Raw genomic sequence first — 20733 nt, forward strand, 5'->3', positions numbered from 1 at the left:
AATGCCACCGTCTTCAACCCTTATAACATAGCTGGTCTCACTACCGTCCTGTAGACCTTCTCTTTCACTTTTGCTGATACCCATCTGTCACAAATCACTCCTGACACTCTTCTCCTCCCTGCCTACACTCTCTTTTTCACCTCTCTTCTGCACTCCCCCCTTACTGTGTACTGTTAATCCCAAGTATTTAAACTCTCCCATCTTTACTAACTCTACTGCCTGTATCCTTACCATTCCTCTGATCCTCCTCTCATTTACACAAATGTATTCTGTCTTGTTCCCCATCCTCCAGCCTCCTCTCTCTCCCATTCTCTTCATTCATCAGCCTCTCAAAGTACTCTTTCCATCTGCTCAACACACTCTCATCGCTTGTTTTATGTTTCCATCTTTATTCTTTTTCACCTGAACCTGCTGCACATCTTTCCCAGCTCGGTCCCTCTGTCTAGCCAATCGGTACAGGTCCTTTTCTCCCTCCTTATTGTCCAACCTCTCATACAACTCATCATACGCCTTTTCTTTAGCCTTTGCCGCCTCTCTCTTCACCTTGCGCCTTATCTCCTTGTACTCTTGTCTGCTTTCTGCATCTCTCTTACTATCCCACTTCTTCTTTGCCATCCTCTTCCTCTGTATACTCTCCTGTACTTCCCCATTCCACCACCTGGTTTCCTTTTCCCCTTTTCCTCCTTGTTCTATCCAGATGTCATACCAAGCATCTTTCTTGCTGTCATTCTTACCATTTCTACTGTAGTTGCCCAGCTGTCTGGTAACTCTTCACTACCACCCAGTGCCTGTCTTACCTCCTCCCTAAACTCATCTTTTCATTCTTCCTTTTTCATCTACCACTATTTGATCCTTCGCTCTGTCATCACTCTCCCCCTCTTCTTGATCTCATGCATCATTCAACAGACCCCCATCCTATGCTGCCTAACTACACTTTCCCCTGCCACCACTTTGCAGTCTTCAATCTCCTTCGGATTGACTCTCTTGCATAGGATATAATCTACCTGTGTCCATTTTCCTCCTCTCTTGTACGTCACCGTGTTTTCCTCCCTCTTCTTAAAATACATATTCACCACAGCCATGTCCATCCTTTACACAAAAGTGATATTCAAAAAGCAAGGATTTACTTTAAATTATTAAAACTACAACATCATATCACTTCTACACAGCAGTTCCACTTAGAAGGGATCAATGTCAAAAAAAAGGTTTACCGAGTTAAAACAAAGTAATGTCACAGTAGGCTTCCATCTCGGTGTCAGGCATTAAAAGGTTTATAACCTTCCTAGATATCTATTTAAATTCACATGACAATTTCAAACTGAAATCTTTATTCTTTTATAGGCGTTGGAATACCCTGGTGGTTAAGGGCTTAGAGTGTTGAGTACAGGGAAGCTGTATGTGACCCTTTGTCTGTTAGGGTGCTAATTCTAAAAATGACATGCAAGTACAGTATAAAGTATAAATGTACTGTGTATGATATACTGTAAATGCGCACGCATGTGTGTATATATATATACATACATATAAAAAGAGAGGGAATTGAAACAGGAAATGGGAGAGTAGTCCAAAGCATTGAACAGAAGAGGTTTTTAAATAAATAAATTACATGAAGGATAATAATGGAGACAAAGTAATAAATCCTTACACCTTATTTCCTCAAACAGGTCATCTTGGGCTATTCATGTGATGATTTGTTCACTTGCTCATTTTCTTAAAACAATGCTTCCAGGGTAAGGACAACTCTTTTTCTGGGACTTGATACCATTCAGCCATCCCTGTTAAGGGGCAAACTCAAAGATATGCAGGACGATGAGCCTATGGTCTCCTGGATAATGGACTACATGTGAGGGAGACTGCAGTTTGTGAGACTAGTTGATGATTTTCACCACACCAGACAGCCTCTATATCCGGTCACTATTCAAGGAGTAGATGTAGAGTTGGTCCAGTCCTACATGTATGTGGGGGTCCACATTAATGACTGGTTGGACTGGTCTAATAAAACAGAGGAACTGCATGGCGAAGGGTGCAACAAGCTTTTTTTTCTTATGAGACTGCATTCCTTCAATATGGGAAGTGACATCCTTCCTGTCTTCTATAACTCTGTAATGGCCAGTCTGATTTTCTGTGCTGTAGTGTGCTGGGCTGCTAACATCACTTCAAGAGAGGCCCACCAAATCAACATGTAAGCTCAGTTATAGGACACACTCAACATATTATTCAGTAGAAGTGTGTCAAGAAATGCAGTGGGTGCTCCTTTATACCAGCAGCAATACGCCTGTGACTGAGACTGTCAAGTCAGAGGTTTTCTTTCTTTTTAATTTTCTCTTTCTTTTTTAGTGTTTCTGGTGTGTGTTCAGACTATACAGTGTGTGTGTCTGTATTGATTTATTTGTCTATCTATTATATAGTGCTGTTTCTATCTGTCTATCTATTGTAACCAGTGGGGAGCATCACTGAGCCCCAAACCCCAGACCCAATAATATCCAACACAGTCACAGGTACAAATAATGGATTTTTTAATCCAGCAAGCAGTAAATACCATAAAATACATTGAGACACGGCCAATAGCAGTGAAAATATAGAAGAAGTGTACTGGTGCCGAAAGTTAAGTATAAAGAGGATGTGCAGGACTGCAGTAACTACAGGGGAATAAAACTGATGAGCCACAGCATGAAGTTATGGGAAAGAGTAGTGGAAGCTAGGTTAAGAAGTGAGGTGATGATTAGTGAGCAGCAGTATGGTTTCATGCCAAGAAAGAGCACCACAGATGCAATGTTTGCTCTGAGGATGTTGATGGAGAAGTTTAGAGAAGGCTAGAAGGAGTTGCATTGCGTCTTTGTGGACCTGGAGAAAGTATATGACAGGGTGCCACAAGAGGGGTTGTGGTATTGTATGAGGAAGTCGGGAGTGGCAGAGAAGTACATAAGAGTTGTACAGGATATGTACGAGGGAAGTGTGACAGTGGTGAGGTCTGCGGTAGGAGCGACGGATTCATTCAACATGGAGGTGGGATTACATCAGGGATCGGCTCTGAGCCCTTTCTCATTTGCAATGGTGATGGACAGGTTGACAGACAAGATTAGACAGGAGTCCCCATGGACTATGATGTTTGCTGATGACATTGTGATCTGTAGTGATAGTAAGGAGCAGGTTGAGGAAACCCTGGAGAGTTGGAGATATGCTCTAGAGAGGAGAGGAATGAAGGTCAGTAGGTACAAGACAGAGTACATGTGTGTAAATGAGAGGGAGGTCAGTGGAATGGTGAGGATGCAGGGAGTAGAGTTGGCGAAGGTGAATGAGTTTAAATACTTGGGATCAACAGTACAGAGTAATGGGGATTGTGGAAGAGAGGTGAAAAAGAGAGTGGAGAAGAGTGTCAGGAGTGATTTGTGACATACGGGTTTTCAGCAAGAGTGAAAGGGAAGGTCTACAGGACGGTAGTGGGACCAGCTATGCTATATGGGTTGTAGACGGTGACACTGACCAGAAAGCAGGAAACAGAGCTGGAGGTGGCAGAGTTAAAGATGCTAAGATTTGCATTGGGTGTGACGAGGATGGATAGGATTAGAAATGAGTACCTTAGAGGGTCAGCTCAAGTTGGACGGTTGGGAGACAAAGTCAGAAAGGCAAGATTGCGTTGGTTTGGACATGTGCAGAGGAGAGATGCTGGGTATATTGGGAGAAGGATGCTAAGGATAGAGCTGCCAAGGAAGAGGAAAAGAGGAAGGCCTAAGCGAAGGTTTATGGATGTGGTGAGAGAGGACATGCAGGTGATGGGTGTAACAGAACAAGATGGAGAGGCCAGAAAGATATGGAAGAAGATGATCCGCTGTGGCAACCCCTAACGGGGGCATCTGAAAGAAGAAGACTGTACTGAGGATTACTTGTGTTCTGCTCTGTGTATTATATTGTATTGACCCCCTTCTCGTCCAACCTACCTGGAAAGGGGTCCCTCTTTGAACTGCCTTTCCCAAGGTTTCTTTCTTTTTTTCCTATACTAGGGTTATTTTGGCGAGTTTTTCCTTGTCTTCTTAGAGAGTCAAGGCTGGGGGGCTGTCAAAAGGCAGGGCCATTGCAGCACTTCTTGTGTGATTTTGGCCGATACATATTGTATTGTATTTTGGAAATTGACAATGCCCACTACTACCACTACTACCTAATGTATGGGGGCCAGAACTGCTCCTGGCCTCCAAGTTTTGCTTGTCCATCCCCTGGCACATTCTGTTTTGTCCAGTGGCCATGCTGTCATCCAGCCTGGATGCTTATATGTCCTCAGTGGTAGTCATACTATCTATTTAAAAAGCTTCTGTAAAACATGAAACTTCCCCCTAGGGTCAAATAATGTTCTGTCTATCTATTTGTGTGACCATCAGTGATAGGTTAACGGAGCTGGGTGACCTGATCACAGATGGTGTTACCCAATAGTGTTACAAGCCCCAAAATAAATTATGTATATGAGGTGGAACTGGCAGATTGAATGTGTAGGCAGGCAGTTTGGAGCCACCCAGAAGGAGTCATGGAACTCCAGCGTGGTGCCAGAACGAGACCAAGGGAAGTAAGTGTGGGTTATGGGTGCAGAACAATATTTCTTACTTTCCACCCTAAAAAAATTGAAAAACCTCTTGTTGATAGTCACATGTTAAATGTCTTTTTCACGAAACTATATGTAAAACAAAGCTCTTCTGTTTTGCTTATCATAAGCCACAGGCTGAGCAAATGATCATATGGGAGGTAGCAGCTGTGAAATATTTTGCTCTCTACCACCAGACTGTATGCACCAGGAGCACAGGATAGACCACTCAGAGGTAGGCTAAACCTCTGGATACCTTCTGTCCTCTTTTCCTAGGATATACACCCAGGCAGGGAGCAGGGGGTCCTTATCAACACTTGCGAAGGTTGATTGAGTTCATTGAGAAGATATCCTCTTGACTGGGTGTGTAAATAAAATGATGCGGATGTCTGAACTCAAAGGAGTTATTTTCACAGTCTATCGAGTTGCCCCCGAGCACTCACTTTCTCCTAGTATTAATGAAAATGGTCTCAGAGAATATGTAGCAGTGGTGATTGCCATTCAAAGGCACTATAAATGAATATTTCTTATTTTGTATTTGACCTTGAATGAGTCACAAAACCTAGCAGTTCTCACATTATAGAGTAGTGGAAATGCTGTTTGTGTGTCACTGAGTGAGTCACTTCTTCCGCTAGTGATCACATTCTAGAAAGATAGGGAAAGATGAGAACAGTTGTATTCATTTGTGGTTTACAAGTCGCTTTAGATAGAAGTGTCAGCCAAATACAGGAAATCAATATCAATTTTACTTTTGACTAGAGACACAGTGCTCGCTCAGGAGTGTATATATGGTAGATACAACAGACTTGTTGTGTGCATTGCAAAGAAAGTGTGTTACAAGATTCCCGGTTTATAAATTGCATTCAATTAAAAAATAAAATATAAGTAACTATCTAGACTTTTCTAAGAGAAACTGAAATTGTGTGTTTGATGGTTTGCCAGATATAAAGCTGGCAGCTGTAAAGGCATATTGTTAGATGGAGCTGCACTAACGCTTGATAATCTGAAGCCACACTTCTCAGTAAACATGGAGGGAAAAAGCAACAGAAAACACTTTTAGCTTTGTGCGTTTGCTAACTTAGAGCAGCGAAAATTCAATGCAATAAAAACAAGTCTGTCAGCTGCTAAACACGGCTTGATGTGCATTAATTCAAGGAAGGCCAACAGATGGTTGCTGCTAAAATTTAGAAAGCTGCCGCCTACTAAATCCGCTGAACTCTCTAATATTACTTTTCAAGATTTAACTAAACTTGAGAACAATGAGAAACTATTGTGGATAATTAATACAGAAGTTGTTTGGATGACTTTTCTCCTTTAATAACACAACCCCCACCCACATCTCTTAAAACGACAAACTATCAACCAGACAGTGGTTCGAGAATTATAATCAAACAAACACATACAGAAAATAAGCCGGTTGTCAAGAAGATTAGATAAGAGGAGAAGGACAAGACATGACAAGGCAAGACAGGTGCAGAAGAGTCAAAAAGAGAAAAAGGAAGGAAAGATAGGGAAGGCCAAGGTAAGGTAGCTGTCATGCATTTGCACCCGGGAGGCAACTTAAGTGCTCTGGTGATGGTAGTTACTCAACGAACCAGGGGTTGGCACTGTTTGCTAATGCCTTCGCTATTCATCCATCAGCAAAACAGAAGACTGACAGCCATTCCATCCCTTAAGATGTCATTTCTGTCATTTGTTCTACTGGACCCAACCCTTCCTTCCTGGAAGCCATATGACCAGCAGGTCAGCCATCTTGGAGTTAGTTCTGTTCTGAACTCCAGTCTAAAAAGACTACTCTACATTTATTGCACGCTTTCTTTGTTTATTATTGGGGTCACCAATGTGATGCCCTAACTCTTTCACGCTGTTGTCTCTTTTTACACAGACAAGACTAGATTGTATAAGATAAGATAAGGTCAGCTAGGACTGGACAAGACAAGATAAAAAAAGACAAAAGTGTTATGATTAAAGATTGTGCCCAGCAGAGGGTGTTGCAGCACCCCAAACATAAGTCCTAGGTTCAAATAAATGATGTATTGTGCACAAAAGTCTCTCACAGACTTCTGCAAAAGTTGCACAAGCACGATTACAAGGAAATGTCTCCTTCTTTCCCTCTGTCTCTTTCCTCCCCTTCACACCCCCTCAGTGAGCTTTGTCCTCTTCCACCCGACTCTGACTCCTACAGTGATAAAGATTGGCTTCATCTATATCGGGCCCAGGAGTATTCGCATTGCATTCGAGTAGCACTTCTGGGTCAGGTGGATGCTCCCTAAAATGAGGAAACCTCCTCGCCACAACTCCCCCGGTGGATCCCACGAGACCCAACAGGACTGCCCATTAGAATTACAATTCCCATGCAGCACTGCAGGTGTGTAAACGGGAGACCCACCAGCATGCTACTGGCACCTGCCATACTAGAAGAGCACATGGCCCCAAAAGGCGGTCTCCTTCCACCCTTCCATTACCAAGGTATGCCAGCCAACCCTGGTCTTCTATGGCAAGATAAATAAAACATTTGCATAAAAGTGAATTCATAGTGTAGTATGATGTTTCTCTTCACATAAAAAATCCCACATATTAAAAAGCATTTTCCATCCATCAAAATCCATTTTAATGACACAAGAAAAAAAAAAGGGTTAGTTCCTGTCTGGGAGTGTTTGCATGCTTTAATTCTGCATGTGTCTGCCTGCCATTTAATATTCAAATAAAGATCTCTAGTGAAAAACAAAACAGAAAATTCACCAGAGTCATTTCCTGTCATGTACACAAATGTTAGCAAGTCGATAGATGTGTCCTGGTGGTACAATCCCACCTTTGTCATTTCCAATGACAATCTTGGTGATTGCAATCCCAAAGATGCAGACACCAAGAGAACAACAAAAGGTGAAGAGTCATGCCGCTTGGAGAGTGCATGTCCTCAACCTTTTCTGCAGGAATCCAGAAACAGAAAGGGGCAGCCGCTGGCTAATGGTGTGGTGAGGTTGGGGTTCGGCTTCTCATGTGGGGAGATTTTCTTGTGGAGACATTCATAATGGGGTGCTGCGGTGTGTTATATTGTCACATTTCTTAAATAATGCACTGCACCTCCATGACGATGCGAGTGACAGGCATAAATAGAATTGACTTGATTGGTGTGTCATTGATTACCTACATTACGTGGCTGCAGTGGCATGGTGCCGAGTTGATTGAAGGCATATTTCCAGCATTAATCCTACAAACATGCAAACTACTTGATGCAAATTTTTAAATTTTTTTTGTCAGGTCAAATTGAATATGATATTCACGTTTTTTTGACACTGTGACGGTGCGGGTTGGCTCCATGCTCCCTCTTTGTTTTTAGGAGCCTCTCTTCTTCCTTTCAACCTCCATGCTCTTTTCCTTTTCTTTCATTTTGTTTCTTTTTTTCTCATGCCGGATGATTCGTATAAGGCTCTGTGGGCGCGGTGTCTCAATCATGCATCTCAGGAAGCCGATTAAGCAGTCGAGAAAGACGTGCAGGTGCGTCTCGCCCCAATTACTCCACCAACTCCCCGCAGCCGCATGAGTACGCCGACGGAGAATGAGCCAGCCAATCGATTATTTATTAAAACTGCCATTCTTTCTGAGCCGCAGACCCGCTATACAACACTGGCAGTCTTGCTCATAAAGAATTTATAATAATTAGTAACATTACATTGAAATGTCGAGACATATATGGCAAAACATCAAGAAAAAACGGCCCAGAGAAGTGATGCATGTTGTCAGTCAAAGAGTTTTTGACCAAAAACAATGTGGTTGTTTCTTTGCACCCCGGTATTCACCAGACCTCATACCCTGCAATTTATTTTTAGTCACGAAATTAAAATAGAGACTAAAGGGAAGAAGGTTTGCTATTGTGGACAAAATATAGAGGGAAAACAAACAGGAGATTCTAGACATGGTAACAAAAGATGAGCACAGGAAATGCTTCAAGGAATGAGAGAAGTGCTGGGACAAGTGTGGTGTATCTCAAGGACAGTATTTTGAAAGTGACTCAAAGGGTACTGCTGTAAATTTTATATATTTTTTTCTGGAATCTTTAGGTTTCCCTTCATACAAAGCCTCACTCACACTCACTCGAGGCCAATCTGAAGACATCACACAAACTATATTTAAACAATGTAAGATTAAACTATAGTAACATTTTTAAAGGCAGTTTTGCCCTTCCAAAAGTATTATTGTTCGAGCTGGGCTGGAGGTAGTTGATCAGGTTACCATGTTTCATTACATTGAGTGAAAACATCCTTTTTATCGCAGGGTCACAGGGAGGCAAAGGGCCCAGTGGTCCAACTGTATCAGTCTTCAAGCAAGAAGAACAATCAATACATTGAAGCTTTTAAAGGATATATGGTACTCTTGAGTATCTGAATGTTATAATAAATGTTCTAAATGCTTGATCAAATTCATTCCTAAAACCACCCCCTACTTGAAGGCTCTCGGAGAAGAAGTATGGACTCTTATTACAGCATTAAGATACTTGGTAATAATTTACCTCTACATTTTCTAAGCAGTTTTCTGTTTGCTTTGCTCCCGTTTTACTTGCAGTTCTTCTTGCATTTGGAACAATTTACTTTACACTTACAAATCTTCCTCCCCTCCATTCAACCATCAGTTTTCCAAACATTTGTATTCCTACTGTATACACAGGCAGGCACATTGGGATCACGGCTGAGCCCACAAATATTAGACGCAGATCCTAGACAGGAGACCAGCTATTCTGAGGTTATGTTTGTACCATTTACTGCACCAGATTACTAAATACAAGAATTCGTCCATACATCCATCCATCCATCATCCAACTTGCTATATCCTAACAGAGGGTCACGGGGGTCTGCTGGAGCCAATACCAGCCAACACAGGGCACAAGGCAGGAACAATTCCCGGGCAGACACACACACACACACCCGAAGCATACACTAGGGACAATTTAGGATCGGCAATGCACCTAACCTGCATTCAGTTAATATTAAATTTATGTGATGCCAGTCACAGAGTACACCCTATAAGAGACAAAGGTAACACAAGAAAAAAATTAGCAAATTAGCTGGATCTGCTTTTGTCTGATATTTATGCTGGAATTCGGTTTTCTGTTTTTTTTTTTCCTGCCTAGATTAAAAAGGAGCAAATTACAGCTGAAAATGTATTGAACTTTTTACCAGATGAAACCATGGTACTTTACATTTTATGACACTAGAAAGATGACTAATGAAATTACAAGTTTTTGAATGCAGAAAAAAAAGTTTAGGCCTTCGCTAAAAATCATCCTCTGCCGACAGGAATTATGACTAAGTATTCTGATTTATGCACAACAGTTCTAAAAGCAAGGAGCCGAGTTGGTGAAGGTAGATGAGTTTAAATACTTGGGATCAACAGTGCAGAGTAATGGGGATTGTGGAAGAGAGGTGAAAAAGAGAGTGCAGGCAGGGTGGAGTGGGTGGAGAAGAGTGTCAGGAGTAATTTGTGACAGACGGATATCAGCAAGAGTCAAAGGGAAGGTCTACAGGACGATAGTGAGACCAGCTATGTTATATGGGTTGGAGACGGTGAAGGTCTACAGGACGATAGTGAGACCAGCTATGTTATATGGGTTGGAGACGGTGAAGGTCTACAGGACGTTAGTGAGACCAGCTATGTTATATGAGTTGAAGACAGTGGCACTGACCAGAAAGCAGGAGACAGAGCTGGAGGTGGCAGAGTTAAAGATGCTAAGATTTGCATTGGGTGTGACAAGGATGGATAGGATTAGAAATGAGTACATTAGAGGGTCAGCTCAAGTTGGACGGTTGGGAGACAAAGTCAGAGAGGTGAGATTGTATTGGTTTGGTCATGTGCAGAGGAGAGATGCTGGGTATATTGGGAGAAGGATTTTAAGAATAGAACTGCCAGGCAAGAGGAAGGCCTAAAACGAGGTTTATGGATGTGGTGAGAGAGGACACGCAGGTGATGGGTGTAACAGAACAAGATGTGGAGGACAGGAAGATATGGAACAAGATGATCCGCTGTGGTAAAAGTTGTAAATGTTTATAGGCAGGATTTTATGGTAAGCATTAATAACTTAAACAAGTAAAGAGCAAAAGTTCATCCAACTCTTTCGTTCATTAATAAACCAGGCAATTTTTCTTATTCAACTCAGTACACTGTACTCAGTGAGTGAAGACAACTATACAAAACATAAATTAAAAACTCAAACTGAAATGTAAACTTCATTAATATAGTGAGTATGCCAGGTTCTTGATAGCTTGGCTCCATCACCAATTCACTGACTGACTGACTGATATACAGAGCTTCTGATAATATGGCATATTTATTTAAAATATATAATATCTGGTTTCTAATAATACAGCTCACTAACTATTAGGCATAGTTTCAGTTCATAGATCTCATACATACATTCATTCATTCACCAGTAGGCCAGGGTCTACATGCCATTGATTGGATTAGATAACCTTAATTAATCCCATGGGGAAATTCAGATGCATACAGCTGCAGAAACATAAAAAAACAAGGATACAGACTCACAGGACAAATAATACAGCAAATCAATCAATCCATAAATAAATAAATGTATATTGTGCATGTATTTCAAAATGAACTTAACAAGTATATTGGGAGGAAGCATTCAATTGTCTGGTAGCAGTGGGTGGCAAAAGACCCCAAAAGGTACTTCTTAGCACACTATGGTAGAATGAGCCTGTGTGTTAAAAGTGCTCTGAGACAGTGCTCCTAAAAACCACAATTGTCAAATAATGACAAATGTAAAACAGAATAGTTGAGCTTCTTACAAGATTTTTTTTGTTTTGTTTTTTTATAGAATCTTTATTTTCTTTTTAGTCTGTTCACAGCTCAAAGTCAGACAGAGAAAAGTGCTGACTACACAAAAAAATGTGGGCTCTTCCGCTGTAAATACAGTATAGATGCAAATGCTTTGAAACATTTGGAAAGATTTCACATCAATTTTAACATTATGTTGTTTCTTTTTTGAAGGCCAAAGGAGTGGCAAAGGTTCCCCTACCCCCAAATGCTGCACAAAATAAGTGATACGCTTCTCTTAGTAATGTAATTTATCATGATAAACGTTTATAACAACCTTGTCTTCCTAAGCATTTTTTTCCAAATTTCCATCACATGCTTAATGTTATTTTTTCATAGCTTTTCATTTTATGTGAAAGGGTCTTTGGTTCCCCGTTTTCCAGTTCAAGGGGCCTTGCTCTGTCGGCCCAGCAGTGGTCTCTACAGCATTGGGGCTGTGTGTGTGTTTACCTGTGCAACCTCAACCTTCCAGTTTAACCTTTGGGTGTGAAGGCAGTCAGTCAGTCAGTCAGTAATTCTCCAACCTGCCATATCCTAACTACAGGGTCACGGGGATCTGCTGGAGCCAACACAGGGTGCAAGGCAGGAACAAACCCAGGGCAGGATGCCAGCCCACCGTAGGGCACACACACACATCAAGCACACACTAGGGACAATTCAGGATCTCCAATGGAACTAACCTGCATGTCTTTGGACTGTGGAAAGAAACCCACGCAGACACGGGGAGAACATGCAAAGTCCATGCAGGGAGGACCCAGGAAGCGAACCCAGGACTCCTAACTGCCACTGAGCAACTGTGTCACCCAGAGTGAAGCCAACAATCCCTTATTCTTGACATTAATATTTTTTAATTGCTCACTTTGTGCTTCCAGTTGAAATTTTCTTGAGTCAAGGCTATGTGATACAAGCCATCAAAGAGGTTCAAAAAGCTGAAGTGCCCCTTTCTCTATTAAAGGTAGCCCCACTGAAAGAGGAATAAAAAAAGAAACAAGAGCCATATTAGGAATACCCCTGAACACAAGATGTTACCTCTGGTCAGAATGGGGCCATGCAGAGGAGGACGGCCTGATGGCGTTCAATTTGAAAAGAACACCAAGGAAGCCTTTTGTGTGCTCTTGCCACTTTGTGGACATAAAGCCAGAGTTCTGGAAGAAACAGAACTGTAGAAAAATGTTTTTCAGTTTTTCACTGCTTGGAACAAGCTACCAAGTAGTGTGGTAGACAGTAAAACTTTAAGGATTTAAAACTCGACTGGATGTTGTTTTAGAAGAATTAAGTGGATAGGACTGGCAAGCTTTGTTGGGCTGAATGGTTTGTTCTCATCTAACGTTCTAATATTGAATGCTGTGGTTAGCACCGTTACTGGACATCCCCACACTCTTAAGTCAGCAGCCATACCACCTGCACTTCAGACGGGCTCATCCACCTGAAGCTAAGCCAGTACTTGGATGGGAGACCACCTAGGAAAACCCTGGGTTGCTGCTGAAAGAGGTGTTGATAAGGCCAGCAGGGGCTGCTTAGCCTGTAGCCTGAGGAAAACAGAATATGCGCAAGAAACCCACACAGACACTGGGAGAACATGCAAACTCTATGTTAACAACACTCAGTACCTGAACCCCTGTCTCCTTGTTGTGAGGCAGCAGTGCTACTAATGCCCAACCGTACTATCCCTAGATATACACAATATCATCGCAACTGCAAACTAGTATGAATGTTTGACTAAGCACAATATGAATCCATTGTCCCTTTTTGCTTTTATCATTACTTTGTTTCCAAGGTGGCTTAAGAATCTTTTGAATGTAAATAATACCTACCTACAGATCTTCATTTTCTATGCAGTAGCTTAAGAGTTAAGCTGGAAAGTATAAGCGCTAATTTAAATCCTTTAAAAGACCTACTGTGGTATTATCCTCAGCAATGAAACTGTAAACTGCATTTGTTTTAACTGCAAAAGCAAATATTTGTTCATCCCTGCAATTGTACCAATGAAGCAATTAGTTAATCAAATGGCCTAAATAGTAAATTCCTGTTGAACGTGTATCATTTAGATATTCTTTTTTACTATTGTGCATCTGTTGCATAACACACCATATTAATCTATCTACTATTTTATCTGCCACATACCACAATTTATATCAAGCTCTCTATCTATAGACACACATTTATAACAGCAAATGATGCACGTATGTATGTAAGTAAGTATGGTGTAAATTAACATTCATGAAGAGACATATACATTTTAAAATTAACTTCATACAATTCCATGACATGGCCATGTATGAGGGGGATTGGAGCCCTTCCCAGAAGCATTGGACATCGGATATATTTACTTTAATTAATAATCTGTCTACCCAAAATAGTGCCTTTCAAATCAATGTACCAATGATATAGCACATTTCTCTATCTATCTAGCCAATATAGTGCCTTTCAAATTTATGGACCTATTATAAAGCACATCTATGTACCCAATATAGTGCCTTTCAAATCTATGTACCAATGAAATAGCACATTTCTTTATCTCTTCTTTATCTTTTCTCTCTCTCTCTCAATCATACAGTACCTTTCAGTTCATCTACCTATCTAATATAGTTCCTTCCATGACTAATGATCCATCCATCCATGCATGTACGTATCTATGTATGATTGTATCCATTGCATTCTGCCTTTGATATTTATCTATATACATACATGCATATCCATCCATCCATCCATTATCCAACCTGGGGTCAGGGGGGTCTGCTGGAGCCAATCCCAGCCAACACAGGGCGCAAGGCAGGAAACAAACCCTGGGCAGGCCGCGCACACACACACACCAAGCACACACTAGGGACAATTTAGAATTGCCAGTGCACCTGACCTGCATGTCTTTGGAATGTGGGAAGAAACCGGAACACCAGGAAGGAAACCCATGCAGACACGGGGAAAACATACAAACCCACTGCGCCACTGTGCCACCCCATACATACATACACACACTATATAATATATATATATATATATATACACACACATACATATAAGATCGATAGTAGACAATGAACTTAAAGCATGTTGTGTCTATGATGCACTTTGTAATTTAACATTCATACGTAGACACATTTATTTTTTCATTAACTTCATGCAATTCCATGACATGGACATATGTGAGGGGGAATGAGGCCCCTCCCAGAAGTACTGGATGTAGGAAATATTTATTTTAAATATAAATGATCTATCTAGCAATCTAATGTAGTGTCTTTCAAGTCTATATATTTCTATTACATATCACTTTCTCTATCTGTCTATCATAAAGTGCCTTTCACATCTATTTAATATAATTCCTACTCGATCCATCTATTCATATATGTATAGTATCTATTTATAATTCTATCTGTTGCATACTGCCTTTGATATTTATCAATATATCTATAGACTGAAGCCAATACACTTAACAAAGTAAGAGGTGTCTATGATATGGTTTATAAATCTACGTTCATGCCCACACACACAAAATTTTTAAATCCACTTTGTAGGGCGTCCTGGGTGCAGTTGTATTAGGGGGATTGGAGCCCATCCTAGAAACACTTTGGACACGGTGCAAGTCCACCATAAAGACATTTTAAAACAGACTATTAAAAAGTTTGTGTTCAAATGCGTGTTATTTTAGAATGTATTACTAATGAGTGAATGCTTCTTTTAAACTGAATGTTCTGTACTTTTTTACTTTCAGTTCAAATTTAAATGAAATTTGCATAGATAGATAATTTTAAAAATACTTCCTATCTATTTTTAAATTCTCACTCTATCTGTTTAAGTGTGCTAGTGCCGGTTATAGGCATGTTTGTAATCATAACTAAAACAAGTGAAGATATTCAAGATGCAATAATGGGCGATTCTGAATGCTCGCAATATTCATCAGTTAAGGAGTCGGGGTTTTGACATCCATATGGCGGAGTTCCCACTTCATGCAGACACATAATTTAATAGTCTGGCAGGCAATCCAGTCCACGGAGAGGCGTTAGAAGTCGGTCGGCTGCACGCTAAGAGCGGCTCAGCTTGTGCCTGACCCTAACGAGGTCAGATAACGTGCCTGAACCTACCGAAATGTGATTTGTGAACATTCACTCGAATGCGGTGTTGTGCTGCACTAACGAAGGGCTGAAGTTCTCACTGGAGTTGCGTTATTTAGCTAAGCAATAAGAGAAGCGTGTCACATGGCTGTGCAGTCATTGCCAGTTAATTAAGACAGACATCGTCTGCTCAAAATTCTCCGAGTGTGATTTGCTGCCAAAATCGGGAGTTAAGGAGTTAAGCCGCGGATAATGCTTTACTTTGAAACCAAGTTATATTTAGTAAAGCGAGGTGAATGTATACAGGATTCATAATTGCCCCGTGGAAAACAACTTGACGGGGTTAACTGTATTAGAAAATGAAATCACTTCACTTGAACATATGCAAATATATTCGGAATTAATCTTTAACAGCTTCAGAGTATATGCGAACACTGCCGGCTATAAGATAGAAGTTCATAAAAAGTCTCTTGTGATATATTTTTGTTTAACTGCTTTGAAGATTTTTAATTATTTGCACAACTACGTTAAAATGAATGAATGTAAGACAACTAAAACTTAACAAAAACGAAAGGCGGAAACGGCAGGTTGAGTATAATATATGCAGGATTTCTATCTCTTCTTTCAAATTGAGCACGAGCTCGAGTCTAATTGTTTAAAATGTGACGTTACGGCACACATCCAGCCACATGCTACAGAAGCACAGATGTTGACGGAATAAACTTTTGACAATAAACCTAGCTGAAAGGGGGGCGTAAGGGAGTAGGAGTATTAATGTGATGATGTCAACGTTAAGTAGATAGATGAAAGTAAGAAAATATTGCCGATAGATAGATAGATAGATAGATAGATAGATAGATAGATAGATAGATAGATAGATAGATAGATATTATATTTGTCTCCAGGGTGAAAGTTATTTAAATGAGTTAGTGTATAATATAATATAATATAATATAATATAATATAATATAATATAATATAATATAATATAATATAATATAATATAATGGCTCGCTAATGCAATGCTTTACGCCCGGTCGTTGTTCGTGTACGACCTCCCTGTGTTCCTGCGGTTCCGGTTTACCATCGACATTTTTTTATGTTCAGAAGAATTTGATTAACGGTATTTCAAATCCTCCTTGTGTAAGTGTCAGTGGGTGAGTGTTGGTGTGTTAGTGAGCGGGCGTCCTGCCTGTGGTTGTTACTGCCTTGCTTCCAATGCCGCGTTCTGGTTCCCGAGACAGGGAACTGGTTAAACTGTTTTGAGAATGTTATTCTGGAATAGACTAGACTAGAATAGAAATAAACTTCCCGGTGCACGGATGTTCTTCAGAGTGGCGTTGCTCTGAATGGGTGGCGTGCACTCGAATATTAAAACGAGACAGGCTTAATAATTAAAATGTAGCAGTTAGCGAGAAGCCAGTCCCCAGCGCTCTGTACATTTAAAAGTAACTTTAACGGCAATGATGTGACATATTAATTAACAATGACTCCTAATCATGTGATGCCTTGCATTCGTCCAGTCTATTTCTGCGTATACCTACACACTACCAAGCCATCTGATACACCCGGGTGGATTGATAGGTGCCAAGATGATCATTGCCGAGGCAGAACTCACGTGGCTCGGTATCCGTGTCTGTGCATCTTACCTTTTGTCCCCGAGTTGCGGGTAAGTGCTGCGGAAGAAGCCCAGTAGCTCATATTCGATTCGAGCGTGGAAAGTTAAGTTAACTTTATAGCTCCTCCGGGGTTCCATCTCGCCATTGAGCGCGATGACCAGTACTTGGTTGGCGGGGTACTTAAACTGCCGGTGCACTTTCAGTGCTCCTCTCCTCCTCTCGCCCGTGTACACCATCGCTCTCTGCAGCTCCAGGCGATCCGCGTGTAGGACGATAAACCTGGTGGAGTTGAGGCATTCGAATTCAATACTGACTTGTCCGTGAAAAGTAAAATTGTCCATAAACACAGTCAGGTGGAGATTGTAATGGATGGGTCGCAGCGAGGTAGGCAACCTGAGCAGTTTCCAGGGTTGGATGCCATGCTCCTCGCCCCGATGATGGACCTGGGAATCCCTGGTCTGGTTGAACTTAGTGTGGTTTCCACTGGCCGGCCGGCCACTGGGCTCGCCGGTGCACTCTTCAAATTTGACGCTGAGAAGCACGGCGATGATAGTCACGATGATGAGAGTAAGGATGGAGATGGCGAATCCAAGCACCAGCGTTTTGTGCACGGTGATGTGACGCTCTGTGGTCCTGGGTCTGACCACCACGCTGTCTGCCCACTGATCGGAAAGGCCCCTGCCGTTCCGTACTGTGTTATCGTCTATAACCATAGCTGTAAAAGATAAGTGTTTATCACGTTTATTATCCAAAGCCATATAAACCCCAGAAAGGATGAGGAGGAGTTGGAAGGCAACAGGCAAAGAAAGTGTGCGGGTTACCGAAGTAATACAACTCCGGAAAGCACGCGTTTGGCAGTAGCCATAAGCCTCCCCTGGTACTGGTCCAGACTACAGGACATTCAAACAACAATGAGAAACGGAACAGAACTGAGAAGCATTAGTTTGGATTCCAATTAAAAAAAAGGGGAGGGGCGGGGGAGAGAGAAGAGAGATCCACAACTCTCACACTTTCAAGTGCAGTCCACAGTCCGTATCTTCGCTTTATCCCAAGATTGTGTGCTCCAGTTTTTTTTTTTTTTCTTTTCTTTTTTTGATTGCGGTATCCGTTTAGAGTATCCCTGCAGTTTTGATTAGGATCCCAGTGCAACAACAGCAGCGTCGCGGAAGAAGCGAACCATTCATCCCTTGGACTGGTGCCGTCTGCCTTCCAATGATCTCAGTGCGCCCCGCTCGCATATTTCAGTTCACTGGCTCCCTTCGCATCCCCATCCCCGGCTCTGGAGCAAGCATCACCAAAGCAACCGGCCCCCACTTCCGAGCTATCCTCCTCTGTACGGCTTCTTAGATACGAGGATTTCTGCTGGGGGCGTGCTGATAGGATCCCGGCTAAAACATGCTCTTTTGACCAAAGCCCATCGTCTTACGATCAGCTCGACATAATGCAGGAGCCCGGACAAAGCTGGCGTCTTCCTTCATGATGAATCAGAGCATCAAAGCGCAAGCAAAAAAAAAAAAACTACTTTCGGCCGCTACTTGCTAAACGTGTGCGCTCCGGAGGGGGCGCGGCTTGCTGCCACGGCAAGAATTTATTTATTTATTTAGTTTTATACACAGACAAGCCCTGGTCCAGATGAGAGATACGCATGGCCGGCGGATTAAATAAACGGCGAGAACACGGAATCTGCGGGTCCAGGTGCCCTGTTCCTGAAGGATGCCGCTGACGGGTTTCATTTATAATTGCATCAATTAATCATAAAACAGAAAGAAAAGAAAACCTGTTGAGATCAGCCTTTAGATCTTCATCATATTCTAATTTATTAAAGTAAAAGAAAGAGACGTGCTTGTTCTTATAACGAATGCTTATCTACCAGGAAAAACCCCTGGCAGTACTGGGATAACTGCATTTAAACAGTTGCATTTTTTTATTTGCCATTTTTAAATATTGGAATTTGTTTATGATGAATTAATGTGAAGTCATCGAGGTTAATGAGCGGCCGCCGCTCTTGCTTTCGATAGGAAATTAAAAAAGTAAAGCGACGGACAAAAAGTACTCGTGAGTACAGGAATAACTTTACACTTATGAACAGATAAAGGACGTGTCTCTGTTATATAGCGCCGTTCCGTCGATCTCTCCGTTTGCAGCTGCAAAGTATAATCGGCACTAAATAATTAATTAGGCATTGAAATGATAACTTTAGTTTAAAAATACATGTTTGGCTCACGTGTCTTTTAAGTAGCAATATTTTACATCATATAAAAACATTGCATTATGCTTTCTGCTGTTTTGCTCTTACAGTAGAGTTATAACAATTATATTGCTTAAATAAATAAATACATAGGTAAAACAAGGGAATCAAAACCTTCCGTACGCTCATAACTATTGCTGCAAACAAAATCTGCTACGATCACCCACTACACTACAGCCGGCATGCTGCTTCTAGTAAATCATAACTGCACCCCTTAAAGCAAACGCCTTCCTGCCAGTATATGCTTGCGATGCTTATTACATAAAATGCGCGTTAAACGTGATAAATCAAATATGTTCTGATACCATTACAATTAATAATAATACTATGAAGATGAAGAACAAAAACTAATAATAATGATAGTGCAATTTCTGTATTAAGCGCGTGCCTTATTTTTTTTACTATTCTCTAATTCCATAGCCCATTGCTATAACTAAACAGCTTTCTTCTGAAAACTTGAAGCATTTTGACCAATCCCTCTATTTTCCTGTCGACCTACCTAAAACATACAACGATGACAGAGCCTATCCTTGCATTAAAACTGCTCGCCCTGTCATTTTGAGCTCTTTAACCGACCTTCATTCTGTTTCAGAGTTCGTCCTGCAGCTTCACTCGTCGAGTGTTTTTTACCTCCTCAATTACTCCACCTTGTGGACAATTACCGAACTTAATCAGCTGTGTAATGAATATTGCAAAGAAAGCGAGAATAATGCTTGAGCGATTTATCAAAGAAATGTAATTATCTTTTAATGAAATATTTCAACACTCGCGGGAGGGGGCCTTTCATAGACATTTTACAAAAGTTCAGTTTTCCTTCTAGCAATAAATTATTAATTTTATCTCTGTCATGATTTTTTTTTTTTTTTGCAAATACTTTGACTCTAAAGTTAAAAAAAACATAGGCCTACTTACCCCATTTAGATGTAAACCTAAAATCCTTTCAAGCAGTTTCTTTTTCTTCGTATTATTATTTCAATCATCAATCAACCTGACACACATATCTTTAGAATGTGAAAATAAAACTGGAAGACTCGAAGAAAAACTCACACAAAAACAGAAATGAGGAGGATGATAATCAGTTTTGTTGATTTTTTTAATTTCTCAGCAAATATGTTGGGGAACAGTCACTTGTCCCAAATGTTAATGGGATTTTAGGCCTTTCCTGGAACAAGAATGGAGGAAATGGAGTTTAAGAGGTGACTTGATCAAGCTGTTTAAAATTATGAATAGAATTAATAATAATAGTAATATTACTACTACTACTAATATTATTATTACTACTACTATAATAATAATAATAATACATTTTATTTGTATACCACCTTTCCTGTGCTCAAAGCACAGTTGAGCCCAGCTGTCATTTTATAATGAATCACAGGGATACAACTGGAAACATGTGAAGGCTAGATTTCCCACAAA

General features: G+C 40.9%; 1 protein-coding gene across 1 annotated transcript in view; it reads right to left on the reverse strand.

Annotated features, from left to right (window-relative positions):
- Nucleotides 1–18577, reverse strand: part of LOC120534371 (thyrotropin-releasing hormone-degrading ectoenzyme-like) — a 922228-nt gene extending 903651 nt beyond the window's left edge. Inside the window, exon 1 of the mRNA XM_039761915.1 lies at nucleotides 17097–18577. Within this exon, the coding sequence (XP_039617849.1) occupies nucleotides 17097–17824 (728 nt within the window). The 5' untranslated portion in view covers nucleotides 17825–18577. The remainder of the gene's footprint in view (nucleotides 1–17096) is intronic.
- Nucleotides 18578–20733: the final 2156 nt, after the last annotated feature.

The sequence above is a fragment of the Polypterus senegalus genome, chromosome 8 (assembly GCF_016835505.1).
Source record: "Polypterus senegalus isolate Bchr_013 chromosome 8, ASM1683550v1, whole genome shotgun sequence".
Lineage (NCBI taxonomy): Eukaryota > Metazoa > Chordata > Cladistia > Polypteriformes > Polypteridae > Polypterus > Polypterus senegalus.